Below are 14,498 nucleotides of genomic sequence, written 5' to 3'. Positions count from 1 at the left end.
GAGTTTCATGCATGGAACACATTAGACCAGAGCCTTGGGATCTGCACTGGATTCCTACATGTTTGAAGATGGAATTCAAGGTGTTAGTGCTAATCTATGAAGTCCTAATTGGTTAGGGACCCGGTTGCCTGAAAGACTGCTTCTCTCTTCTTCACTCGGTATGTGCCTAAGTTTTCTTAGGTAATAAGCATTTGCAGTTGAAGACAGGACCTGAAAAAAGTAGTCTCTCTATTGAATTTAATAAATTTCCCTTTATACGAGCAAAAGCTTCCAAAAAGAGCTTTGTCAACATCTGCTTATGCATAGAATACTTAAGGTTTAATATAGAGTCCCAAAGGAGATCTCTGGTGAATAATAGTGGTGCTATTGATATTAATTCCCAGGTCTGGGAAATCCTGACTTTGCAGATCTGGCAACAAGCAGACACAAAGCAATTAAAACCCTGTTAAGGAGTGCTATTTCCCTTCCTGATTTCCAAAACTGCTTTTATCTAAATGATCTCTCCTGGTTTTCCAACCACCAGGGACAAAATAATGGCCCAGATGATCTCCTTGTGCTGTAAACCTGCCAGAAGGGGTTGTAGGAGAGCAAATCTGCACAGGGATTCCCTCTTGGAGATCTCTCCGCATCATATCACTGAAGGTGTGGGGTTTGCCTTGCCCTCAAACCTGGAAGAGCCATGCAGAGGTCCCATACGGCTGGATTGGCTCTGGAACCTCTACCTTCCTGTCCTGGAACACCTGTGGAGGAGGCTCTGTGGAAAACGTAAGATGATCTGGTGCCATAATATCTTCTGAGGTTTCTCTGCAGGGAGGGAGGGAGGGGAAAAGTTGTGCATCCACTTATCTCTACACCTAGTCCATCTGCTCCTTTTCCTGGCCAACCCAGTCTCCACCATGTTCCCATGATCCCACAGAGGAGACTCTGCTAAGAGAAGATGCCAAAGATTTGTCTTTCACATGTCACGGTTGGAGTGGGTGGATTCATGTGCAAACTCTAGGAGTGATGACCTAGGCCATTATATCTTTCATGACCATAAGCTGCCTGACACAATCAGCCATGATTTCAACAGAAGTATTAACTTGGTATTTCTCAGGCACCTTAGATTCCCAGAGAGAGCTCTGCCAGAATATAAAATTAAAAACAGCTAGGAATAGAAAGAAATGAGGGTGAAAGAGAAGCAATTGTCTATTGGCATGTGGTGGGCAACTCAAAGAATCAGTTAAAATGATTATTCCAGTAGTCACTGATGTTCACTTTTTAGTTTTTGCATTATTGACTTACTATAAGCAGTAGAAGAGAATTTGATTAATAGGAGGCAACAGAGGCACATGCTTTATTTCCCTGGGTTTTAAAAGTAATGTTTCTTGGCAGGCCAACATTATTATAATCCAACTTCTGTATGTAATATTTTCTGATGGTAAAATATCAAAACACTTCATTAACAGAAGAAACTAGAACTGTCTGCAAATTTGGAAGAATTCTTATTATGGACATCCACACGTACCAATTTGGTTTTGATTATACAGTGTGCCAGACAACTACAAAAACAAAGTGCAGCCCATTATGGCTTTAGTCAACACTTGAGATTTCAGATTTCACTTCTCCTGAAAGAAAGTGATCCCTTTGGCCCCTCATCCAGGTCTATTTCCTGTTAGGCATACTGTAAATGCAGATAACGTCACCATACAGCTGTTGCTCAACTTGTACAACATATTTAAAAGGATATTATCACCTTGAAATCTAGTCAATTTCAGAAATGAGGTGAAAATAGTTTCAGATATTGCTTGTGCCCCTGAGTCTCCCTGCCATTTTTTTGTGGTTTTACAATTGCATTTTCCTATTTTCTAAAATACTTTTATCCCATCGTTGTTTGAAAAACCTGTAACAGAGGAAACTGATTATACTCAAAGTGGTGTCCTATGCACAAAGCAAACAAGTGGAAAAATATGTTTAAGTTAACAGTATCCCTGTAACCTCACTGAAGTGTTTGATATATTTAAGAGACTTACCCTGAAAGAAGCTTTTGACTCGGAGATAGCTGACACTAAGGCGCAAGACAGAAAGTTTGTCCAATTTAGATATTATGTCAGGTGGGAAAGGCAGGAGGCTGGCCAGATGATCTAATTCAGCATTCAGACGGTCCCTATGTCTCTTAGAAGGATTAGACTTTTCATTCCCAATGGCAGGCCTTCTGTGGTGGGAAAAAGCATTGTTAATCATTCATTATACCTGCATACAGGGAAATTGATACACTGTTTGCTATTAGTTAATCATAGAAACATGTAGATTATCTTTAGGTAAATGAATCCTTACAGTTATTTAAAATCTAACCATTCTTCGTTTTCCTTCCTCATTATACAAAGCATGTTTACTGTAATAGAGGAGAAAGGTTTTAGTTTAATAAAATTATTCAGCCATCAGTGGGGAATGATGCAACAGAGAAGAACATAAGACTTCCTTCTCTAATGATCTCAGCAGACAAAGGGATTGTAATATATACTCCTACAGCATAAAACATAGAATTGAAACATATAACCCCTTTGGGGTTTAGAAAGCATGGCCCCTTTAAATCTTTTTCCCGGGGGGAGGGGAAGAGTAAGAAAAAAGGAGGGAAACACGAGGGGGCAGGTCTGGAGCTCCAGGGAGGGAGAGAGGCAGCCAGGAGGCCCTGGAAGAGGAAGCAGGGAGAATCTGCCTGAGGCCTGAGGAGAACAGGCCGATCGGGGGACAGCCCAGGACAGGAGCCAGGAGGAGCACAGTGCTAGGGAGGAATCGCCTGAGAAGGACAGGCCGGAGCTGGACCCAGTATCACGGCTGCCCAGAGCTGCATGGGGCTGTGAGTACTGGGGCTTGTGACCCTGCATTGGGAACAAGGAGGGAGGTTGTAGCTAGTTAAGTGGGGAGGTGGTCGCTCTGTGTGGCTTTGCAGAGAGTGGCAGAAGAGGGCACCGGAGGGGTTTGCTGGGGAGAGTTCACTGGTGCCGAAGATGACCAGGAGCGCACAAGACTCACCACTGGACTGGAACTTTGCTCAGGATTCCTGAACTCTGTGTGCAGACACATTGCTTAGTGTCTGCCCTGTCAGACTGTGCTACCATTGGGCCCATGTGGTTTTGGTTTGGATGCAGCCCTGTTCTACTGCTCCCCCTATATTTCCCCTTGTTGTACTGCTCCTCTCATTCCTCTGTAAATAAATATCTCCCTTTGTTATATCCATTGTACTTTTCCTGTGTGTGTGTGTGTGTGTGTGTGTGTGTGTTCACTCTGGGGGGGTTAAAACAGGTGCCCCTTGGGTGGAAGGGATTTTTCCTGCTGCATTCCTGCACGCACCTTCTCTTGGCCAGAACTGCCCGCAGAGCAGACTCCATCTTGGCCACGAGGGCGCTAAAGTTACACACACAAAAAGTAATAAATTCTCAGTTAGGATTCTGATACCATTCTTGACATTTCCTGATACACTCACATTCATTTTCCTAACAAAAACTAAAGATTTCCTATCCTTTAATACTTTCCTTATTTGGGATACAGACTCCAAGTACACAGACATACCCTGCATATAAGGGCTATAAACATGCACAACCCCCTTTGCTACAAACATAACTCTTCTCACTTCTGCAAAGATATTACAATTAATATGTTATCATTAGAAGATAATATAACCTCTGCACACCCTGCCTTGCCAGACTGAAAGGCCAGATGGCCTGTATCAAGAAGGTGAATGGAGGGTGGGGGATTTGAGGACCAAATTCAGAGGCAAGTCTAAGCAAACCCAAGATGTCTGGACTGAGTCCAGTCCCCTCACTGTGTTTGTTATGCCAACTTAGATTAATCACAGGGCCAAATTTGGAGGTGATGTGTAACTTACATTCCCCTTAAACACATGTAGTGCTACTGATACAATTCTGCCAATGTGTAAGGCAGTCTCAGTAACTAAACAAAGTGCTGCAATTTTTACACCTTAATTTGTTTAGAATAAGTGGACATATACAGCAGATTCTACTGAACTTCCACATACAAGTGCAGAATTTGGGCCACTATCTGTTTCTTGTTTGTTTTTAAAACTGAACTATCTTCGGTGACAAGCCATGATCCCACCAATTGTAAAACCCCTTCCCAGGATTGAGTGGCATGTCAATGGTGTGTTTCAGGGGTCTGTCAGACAGAGGGCAGCTGGGGTTTGTAGGGGTAGGGTTTGGCAGTGGGAAGGGGGAAAGCATTGGTAATGCACACATCTTGTTTATGTGTTGCTGTCCCTGAGCAAGATTAGGTCCTCCTTGCTCTAAAGCATTTTTTTCCTCATCTCTATTCAAGGGGTATGACCTGGATCAAGAGGTGAAAAGGTGGCCTTCCCATCACCTTCCCAAGAATGGGGAACAGGTGAAGAGGCAAGGTCTTCCACCCCATGACCCTGTCTCAGGAGTGGTGGGAAAAAGATGTGCTATCCCCACTTTCCAGTGCATGTCAGAAGATACTTTGTCATCCATGTAGAGCGCAGTGAGGCGACAGGGGTGAGGTTAGCGGAGATGCAAAGGGAAACTCTGCTTCATGTAGTGGGTGTACCCAGGAACATTTCAAAGCATGGAAGTACTAGAACATCTAGGGATCCTGAGGGCAGAGGATGGTTAAGGAAAGGATCTCTGTATTGGCAAGCACAGGAGGGCTAGGGAATAACATGAGGTGTCACTCTGTTGCCAAGAGCAAGAGCTCTTCAGGTACCTACAAGTGACATTCACTCATACCTTTGCAATCTGCATCAGCAGTGGCAGGGATTACAATCAGGCTTATCTCCTCAGAACATGATTTCTCCTTTCTTTGGACATTGCAATATCCACAGGATAGTTTTATGGAGATTTTAATCTCTGTAATATTTAATAAAGCATGACAGAATGGAAGGACCACCTGCACCTATACCAGGGCTTATAGCTGGCCAGAGAACACTGCAGGGCATCTTGCAGCAGTACACAGTGCCTCCCCAGAGGAATTCTCTTGCCTTTTACAGTCTCCATACACTGCTGCAGAAGCACACAGGCTCTCTAGCAGGGCCCACAATATGCTTTTTACACAAGGCACTTTATAATAATTAAAATGTTCAAACAAAGATTAAAACTTGAATATATAAAAAACTGCCCAGTCAAAACCACCCCAATGAAAATAATACTTTTCTTAAAAGAATAAATAATTGCACACAACTATGTTAAAAGAAGATTATTTAAGTTTCATAGTCAAGAGTTCTTAATTCTGCCCCCTAGTAAATCCATCCTGTAGAGTGAAAAAGTCAGGGGTTCTGTGGGAAAAAACAGTAAGGGATCAAGTAATTAAAGACTATCATAATGAACACACAAAGGGGCTGAATTAAGGTTGCATGGGCAGCTCTAAATCAGGCATTCCCTAATTTTTTGAATGGTTGATTTTGTATCCTTAATAATGTTCTTTTAACACCGTTTTTTTTGTGAGTGTTGAGGTGGGGGGCTGTTGAAATGGTAAAAATAAATGCAACTGAAACAGGTAATGGAGTTGCTTTCAAGTACTTGCAGTAGTACAGCTGTGACTGGTGCTTAGTAAATATCTACATTTAGAGAGAGAGAGAGAGAATATCTAACAAATTAGGCCATTAATGAAGAGGGAGGAACATTCTGTCTCCTGTCCCAGAGTTAGATGCTTTTTCAGCAGCTGATGTAGATACCAGGCAATATTAACGTATGAGCTAGTCATACTCACTCTGACACCAAGGAATGAGAAACAGTGAAAAAATTAGAAAATATTACATCTAATATTCCTATATCACAGACCAAAGACCACAATGTAGACACTTACCCTATCTTGATCTCTGAAGTAAGGCAGCAACAGAGTGACGAAGAAATAAATGAGTCCCAGTAAAAGAGTGCTTGATTTGATTGGACCGCAATGGGTAAAAAATAGTCAAGAATAGCACATTGGAAATAGAAATTATGTGATCTTATTCTAAAACCATAGCTGCTCTGTTAGTCTACAGTGACAGAGAGGTGTGGACTGAGGTAACCGTAGTGCTTAATTTGCACCAGGGCTTGCCAGGGCTGAGCTCCGACACCACTAGGCTTTGCAGTTCATAACCCCAATGCCTCTGGGCTTGCTGCATCAGTTATGAGAGTTAAAAAATTGCTTGAGCCTGGGCCAGAAGCTGATTAAGGTTTCCTGGGACCCTGGGCCAGAGCAAGTGGAGGGCCCCTCTCCATCCCTTCCACCTGTGGTCCCTCCCTCATTCCACCCCTTCTGCCTGCGGCCCTGCCCACAGCTCCACCCCTTTCTGCCCCTTCCCTAGGGCACCCCAGTTCTACCAGGGTCCCCACATTCTGCCCCCTGCTGTGGCTCTGCAATCCATTTGTTACTTTCTGCCCAGCACACACTGTGGCTACACTGCGGCCTTGGCCCTGGGCTGCAGCAGGGAGTGAGAGCTCCTCCAGTCCCAGGGCCACAGCAGGGGTCCAGGTGCTGGGGCTTCCCCGCCGCCCACTGCTCTTCTGCGGGGGACCAGGGTTGGGGCGCTGGGGCTTCTCCTGCCTCACCCGGTGCTTTTGCCAGACAGTGAGGTCAGTCACTGGGGTTTCCCCCTGCTGCCCCACGCTTCTGCTGGGGACAGGGTTGGGGGGTGCTGGGGCTTCCCCCACCGGCGGCTTCTGCCAGGGTTGGGGTCAGGTGACATGGGTTCAGGGAGCTTCACCCATTCTGTGGGTTCCAGCAGGGATGGGAACAGGGTAGGGGCCACTGGGGGAGGGGCTTCCCCCATCCCACAGCTTCTGCCAGTGAGTGGGGTCTGGGATATTGGGAGGGGCTTCCCTTGCCCTGCCCGCCTGAGAAAGAGACTCGGCACACCACTTCTGAAGGTTTTTGACCCCTGGTATAGATTCTATACCATATTTTTGAGCAGCAAGTGGATGACAAGGTGCTGGTTACTGGCACATTTTAAGAGTTGGTCTGCACTAGAACAAGATTTGCGAACTCCTCCATTGCATGGACCACATCACAATTGTGAGATTGCCTCAGAGATCACCAAATTTCCCATTGACTATCCTACCTCTTTACGCTCTACTTCTTACGTTAGCAGCAGCTTCTAATAAAGGAAGCTATGCTGATACCTCCTTCTTTCTGGCTGCTTATAAAAGCCTCCAGGTTCTTCTTTGCAATAGAAATCCTGGACACCTTTAGATGCTGCTGATGGGAAAAAAGAGGAGCCAGCACCATGTAATGAGCCAGTTTTCTGTGGATCCCAATTCTGGGAACTGGTACACTAGAAGTCTGCACTTATTTCAGAGTTAAGTGGTAAGCAAGTAATGGAGCTATTTGTTCCTCAAATGGTTCAGTGCGTCTATGGCTACCCATTGTAGTTAGTGTAATCCACTGCAGCACTGGCGGATTTAGAGTTAGTGGTACCCTTTGTGCAGCTTCAATTTTGGGGGCCCCCCTTAGGATCCAGTCAAAAAAAAAAGCACTTACTTCTGGCGGTGCAGTTCTCAAAGTGACCGGCACACACACCCCTCCGGCAGTGGCTCCTAGACGGGGGGGGGGGGGTGTTAGGGTGTCTCCATGCACTGCTGCCTGCAGGCACTGCCCCTGCAGCTCCCATTGGCCTCACTTCCTGGCCAATGGGAGCTGGGGAGTCAGTGCTCAGGGAGGGGGTCACCCCCACCCCAGGGGCTGCAGGAACATGCTGGCTACTTCCGGGAGCAAAGTGGCACGGAGGGAGGGAGGCAGAGCAGGCAAGGAGCTGCTTTAGCCCTGCTGCTGGCACATCTCTGCGTGCCCCTTGAGGGGAGGGGCGCAGCAGTTCTCCGTGCGGAGCCACCTCCCCTGCCTGCTAGGGTGCGCAGAGATGTGCCAGCAGCCAGCCACTTCCGGAAGTGGCATGGGGCCACTGGCTACGGCATGCAGGCAGCCTGCCTGCCTGAGCCCTGCTGTGCCACTGGCTGGGACTCAGAGGCAGGGTGCAGATATTTGTCCTGCATTTTGGGGGGCCCCTGTCACTGGGGGCCCTGTGCCACAGCACAGTTTGTTTCATGGTAAATCCTCTCCTACACTGCAGTGTATCTACACAAGTCAGTTCCTTCAACTGTTGCTATGCCTGTGGAGTGTGATATCTATCCCACAATTCCAGGCACAACTCCCTTCCGTCTGTATTTTGTTTTTCATTATGTGGAGATGAGTTGATATTTTAAAAGTTTGTGAATACATTTTAAAAAATGTGCTAGGCTGTAAAAAGAGTTAAAGAGCTAAATAAAACACTCTAATCTTTTAATGTGGTGTACTGTCTTTAAAAAATGGAGAAGACAAGAGACACCAGTTACATACAACAATCTGATGAATAGAGCACAGAGTAAGAGTTATTAGACAATTATGGTTAGCATACTAAACAGCACTTGCAGCTGCCTAGCCATGACTAGGCATTACTTAGGTATCATGGCATCATGGCAGAGGTGAATTTCAAAGAGGATAATATAGTGGCTTTGCAGATTTTTAGTGGCAACCCTTCCCAAATGTAAGGGATGGCATAGGACAAAGCTCAAAGGTGTTTGAGGGAAAATGGATTAAGAGCCAAATGGCATCACTGGCAGAGCAGAAGTGAGTGTCAACTGCTTGATACCATATAAGAAATTATGCTAAGAAGGGCAGGGCTAAGCCACAAAGGGCCTTATAAATGAAAACTAACAAACCCGGAGCCGCTGCCCCTTTTGAGGTTCATGTGTATATTAGCACTGAAATGATTCTGACTGAACTGATGTGGGCTGGAGCAGCTGTAAGTTTTGTGCCAAGCTAGGACAACTGTGATGTTACTTTAAACGACGGTAAAATGTTATAAGAACTTTTGAGTTGGGACACAAAGTGTTCAAGGCTGGGGTGCCAGGCCCATAGAGGAGAACAGGGGTATGAGGCATTTGAACAACTCCTATGAAGCATCACAGTGGCATTTCCAAATAAAAGTTTTTGCATTTTGTCCCAAAGCTTTTGGGCTTGGGGCTGAAAATTTTTTGATTTTTCAATGAAAAGTTAGAACTTCCCACAGAAAACAGGCACTGTGCAACAAAATTCCTTTATATCAAAATCCAGTTTTCTGGCTAAAAAAACATTTTGATGGGAAACTTTTGACCAGACTCAGTTCCTGGTGCTTGAACTGGCGCTGTAAATGCCAAACTTCTTTAGCGTAGGCCACCCTTAACAGGGTTTGTCTGGAACAGGAGAGCAGCTGGGGCTTGTGACTGATTTGCAGGGAGAACTGAACCAGATATAGAAGAGCTGGGGCCCAGCAAATGTAGGGAGATGGTCTCCATTACCTGAGTGGGAGAAGGGGACTGAAACATAGCAGACCCCAGATTGTGCAGTTCTTCAGCATGTTCCTCCAGCACCTCATGACCCTTCCAAACCTCTCCATGAGGGTTGTCTATACTTGCTCCCGATTGCCCCCCCAACCAACCCCATGATAAATTTCTGCCTCATTTAATGCAATAGGAGGCCACATTAACCTATTAACCATTCTATGGTACCCCAATTTAAGAGGCAGTTCTAGGATCATCAGCTGACAGGAGGCTGAGAGACAGGGCTTCCATACAGCCAGCTTCTATAGATACCCTGGGATCCACTGGTTTCTTTTGTAGGGGGACCAAAAATCCTACTCATTCTGGGAGGGGGCAACCCCTGTCCCTATCTGTCTCCTCTCGCCTTCCCAGAGAATGATGCTGTGAAACCTCTCATATATTACAGACTTCTACCCAGCCTGGTAGAATGGGATGTTCTTACCCCTAATGAAAAATAAGGTGAATCCCTGAGGGAAATCAATTCAGGAGAGAGAATACACAGAAAAGGGGCAGGTCAAAATTTTTCATGTTTTTTGTCCTCAAATGGAAAATTGGGGTTTCCACTAAACAAACATTTTCATAGACAGCATTTGTTTTCCTTGAATATTTTCCATTTTTCATTAGATAACTGAACCCCCCCCCCAAACCAAATACATTTTTGGTTTTCAGCAACTGCAAATGTCTTCCATTTTCAACAAAATGTCAAAAAAATCTGTAGAAAGTATTGACAAAAAATGAAACAAAACTGTTTGCCCTAATATTTTTCATTGAAACACCCACATTCCTCTTCCCCATTTTCTGACCAGCTCTACCTCAAACTGTTTTAGCACGGAGACCTGCATTGGCAAGTTGATGGAAGCCCAACTGCCATACCTACTTTGAAAATATAATGAGGGAACAAGTGGAAGGGAGGGAAAAAAAAACATACTGAAAACAACACAGGCCAAGATCATGTTCTATTATAAAAATGAAACAAAAGAAACCATGAAGTGAGGCCAGAGAGGAAAGAAAGTCTAATAAACAAGAGATAAAGGTTATATAATATTCAAAATATATTACATGGAAAGAGGGTTAACAACATTACAGTTAAATATAATGCACTGTAAGCAGTACACAATTGCTTTATCCCTTTAAATACCTGGGAGAGTGGCTTTGGTATGGTGTGGTAGTACAGATACTTTTTGCCCTACTAATAGACCTTATTCCTAAGGCTAATATGGGAGAGGTAAATTTTTCAAGCACCAGCTTAAAAAAACCCGCAGAAAGCCAGATCTGGCCTCTGCTACAGCCCCTTTTCTGCCAATTCAGCAGCATTCAGAGGCTGTAAGTGGTGCAGAATAGTAGCTGGAGGAATTTTCCCAGTGCACATGGCTCTGTACTGATTCCCTTGCAGCTCCTGGTTTAGGGGCATGCCGGGTGATTAAAGGAGGTTAGTATGGGTGAGGGAATGACTGGAATACATTGAGCATGTCTTCACTGCAAATGAATGGTGTATTCTTAACTAAAGCTAACTAACTCCTGTTAAAATAGCAGTCAAGACAAAGCAACTCAGCTTTTAACTCAAGTTAGCAGGTTGAGTTCCACCCCAGGCTCACTACGGCCTTAACTTGAGCTGATAACCCGAGTTAAAAGATGAGATGCCATGTCTTCACTACTGTTTTAATCCAAGTTAGCTAATGCTAGGAAGGTAACCTGAATTAAGAACACAGCTTTTTTTGGCAGTGACAATGTATCCTCTGTGACCTGGCAATCCTGAGCTACTGATCTGTATATCACTTTGTGGCAGAAGCGAGCACCTCAGTCAGACCCTTCAGCCTGAAAGCAGCAGCTACCACTATCATCATCTTGGTGAATGTGAGCCATTTGATGGGGTTGTGCAGATATGCATCCAGGAGAATGCCATACTCCCCTTCCTCACCCCCACCAGGGATCCTGGGCACAAGAAAGAAGGAAGAAACCAACTTGTTTAAGGTCCAGTGTAGGCCAACAACTGCAAGAAGTCTTAGAAATTAGGTTATATAATGAGTATCTTCTCCATTGTGCCTCTCTAGCAGGGACTAAGTTATTGTTCGGCTCTCACCATGTGAAACTGAATCTCCTAGATTACCTGCAGTTTGAGCAGGTCTTTGGAAATGAGTAAAAGAAGAAATAAACCTTGCCTGGACATTTTAAAACTCAAGTGAGTAACTAAGGAAACTTCTCACCAAGACCCCATAATCCTATGTTGTGTGGTCCCATCCCTCTCTCTCTTTTTGTTGTTGTTTATTTATTTATTTGGAAGGACTTTTAGCTTCCTGTTGTAGGCCCATGCCACTTCAGATGGAGTAAACTCTATAATCAGAGCCTCCTCTAGCCCCATAGCCATGACTTCATCCACCCCGGAGAGCAATGTCATGTGACTGGGACGTGGGCAGTCATGCCTAGTGTCAGGGCAGGAGCAATCTCCAGTGGGTAGAACAGGAGTCAGTAGCAAGAAATTAGAGCCATGGATCACTGCTGCAGTCAGAGCCCCCGGTCAGAACTGGAGTCTAAAGCCAGAGCCAAGGGTCAGAGGTCAGGAATCAGAGCTGAGTGTCAGAACTGGGTTACCTGCAGTGAGGCAAGGCTGGAGCTATCACAGTCAAGCACAAATGCTTTGAGCAGTCACTAAACAACAAGCTACTGCTGGCCTTACGAGCTGGTTTGCTGACTCTTCCAACCAGCATGGGACTGCAACCAATCAGACAACCTATTACAGGCCAGCCATGCTTATTAGGTTGCCTGAAGACTGGCTCTGCTGCAGATTCTGATTCCTCACACAGAGGACCAAGAGAATGTGAAAAACCCGTGGCAGAACAAGAGCTGCCTGTTCTCCTGCCTCAGAGTCCTGGAGTGCCAATGTGTTCTGTCTGTGTGAAAGAAATGAAAGAAGCAGATCCTGAAGAGGCTCTGGGCACCGGAAGTGCCAGTACAGCATTTTCAGTCAAGGTCTTTAATATCAGAGAATGTTCCCGAATAGCAGAGAACACATGAAGGGCTTACACACCAGGGACCAGGCCCACAGACAGACAAGCTTTGAGGAAGAGACAGACACTGCCATAGACTGAAAAATGATCAGATTAAATCATAAATAACATCACACAGGAAAGTGAGGACTGCCTACAGTAGGGCAGCTAATAATTCAAAAGTGTACACTCCACCATATTTTATCCAGAGTCATGTTTCTGGATCCATCTTACAGCTGCCCTGGCTGCCTAAAATGCATGCACAGGTATCTGGACTGAAATCCTATAGCAAATGTATTTTCCAGGCAGAATCACTTCCCACCCTGCAAGGGGGAAAATCCTGGCCCCACTGAAGTCAATGGGGGCTTTGCCACTGATACGTGGAGCCAGGATTTCAACTAAGATTCCTGAGAATATCTACTCCCTCTGTTAGAGTGCTATTCTTAGCTATCTCGCTTATCTGAACATCCACTTCTAGAGAAACCAAGTAAGTCATACAGCTTTACCTTTGGATAGCACATAAATCTCTAGGGAAGCCATAGAACCACAAAAGTCAAAGTTACAAGCTTCCACAGCAACTGTAATTCTGCTCCTTGAACACTAAGGCCCAGACATGCAAACAGTCATGCACATATTTAACTTCATGTATGTAAGTGGAGACATTGAGTTCATGTTTATAGGACAAGGGCCAAACTTAAAGCTTACATACACAGTAGAACAAAATATTATATATCTGGGAGCCAAGTTACAGTGATTGTAGGATCCATAACTTCTTAGTTCATTATTTTTGTGCATTTTCTTATCCACCACAAAATACAGTATTTGCATTTGCAAGACTTTTCTAAGTGGAAACAAGTTGTCCACCTAACTCCGAAACAGCTCAACAGATGTGCTCAAACCTTCAAAAATTCTCCCCTTTAGACCAAACAAAAAATTTTAGCCTAAATGGTCTAGCTTTAAGATGTTATGAGCAACTGGAAAGAGGGAGCTTCATTTTAATGATCTTCTCATCCTTAACTGTAGTACCAGGCCCATCAATGCTAGTTTGTATTTATAACTCTGAAAATACCAAAATATAGTTGGTTTTACAATTACATGGTACAACACAAAGATGCAGGGATCATTATAATAAAACATTTATTTCAGTGAGTGGCTTGGGGCATCTGGAAACCATTTCATATTTGAATGATAATGACCTTTCCTTGCTTGCATTTCAAGCCATCCTGTAACTTTACAGTGCTTTTGTTTCTGCACTTCTTGCACAAACATAGATTCAAGTCTCCTTATAATTAAATGATCTAATAAAATAATTATCTGAAAAATTTATTCTTTATTCAAAAGTGCAACTCACCAGTTAATTGTTTCATTTAGTTAAATTAACTCATAATAAATTCAATTTTCAAACTCATATTCAATACATTTTTGGTTCAGTTACGCCGCATACAAGGCTGAGCCATGTTAGGGGAAGGATAGGAAGGCCTTTTCCAGGGCATTGGTGTCAGGAGACACTGAGTCCTTTGAAACGTATAATGCCTCCTTAGCACTGGGGAGAACGTGGTAGAGAGCAGTTCTTGTTACAGCTTTAAAACATGCAAAGGCATTTCCCCACAGAGCCAGTCTAGGTGGGGGTGCAGGGGCAAGGGGAAGGGTCAGGGCCTCCCTAGGCTCTGCCCAGAAGCACTCTTTCTGGGACCAGTCAGCACTAGTGGATAAACTAGCCGTCCTGCCAAGCTTGTACTTCCCACTGTGAGGAGACAGATTAACCTCTCCTGTGTGGGTGCATTGTGGAAGAAAGGGACACCCTGCAGCTTATCTCCCCTTGTAGCATATCCACGCAGAGCGAGGCATAGTTGAATATGATACTTAACTGTTTTCTGAACGGGTTTCCTCCTTTTCCTCCCAGCATATAGACATTCCCCTGGTGGAATCATTGTCCTGGCACTGAAACAGAAAAGCAATAGGTGATTCATTTTCAGAGTTTTCAGTGTTTCACCACACTTTCACAAAATGACAAAACCCGGGAAATTCAATTAAAGCCAATGCTCATTCCTTAAACCATGGCATTATGTAAAGCTTAAAGGCACTGTGATCTTAGTTAAGAAAGAAGTGTCAGGCTTCATCCTGTTTCTTAGTTTAATATTATTAGAATATTGATGTTGTATTTAATTTTCATGTTTCCTTAAACCAT

General features: G+C 44.4%; 1 protein-coding gene across 1 annotated transcript in view; it reads right to left on the bottom strand.

Moving 5' to 3' along the window:
* AHRR (aryl-hydrocarbon receptor repressor) overlaps window positions 1-14,241 on the bottom strand; it is a 112,045-nt gene extending 97,804 nt beyond the window's left edge. Inside the window, exons 1-2 of the mRNA XM_030549368.1 lie at window positions 14,174-14,241; window positions 2,013-2,194 (exon numbers count right to left, since the gene is read on the bottom strand). Of these exons, the coding sequence (XP_030405228.1) occupies window positions 2,013-2,194; window positions 14,174-14,241 (250 nt within the window). The remainder of the gene's footprint in view (window positions 1-2,012; window positions 2,195-14,173) is intronic.
* Window positions 14,242-14,498: the final 257 nt, after the last annotated feature.

The sequence above is a fragment of the Gopherus evgoodei genome, chromosome 2 (genome assembly GCF_007399415.2).
Source record: "Gopherus evgoodei ecotype Sinaloan lineage chromosome 2, rGopEvg1_v1.p, whole genome shotgun sequence".
In the NCBI taxonomy this organism is placed as follows: Eukaryota; Metazoa; Chordata; order Testudines; family Testudinidae; genus Gopherus; species Gopherus evgoodei.
Note: the sequence above shows the minus strand (reverse complement) of the source record. Positions and strands in the feature narration are given on the sequence as shown.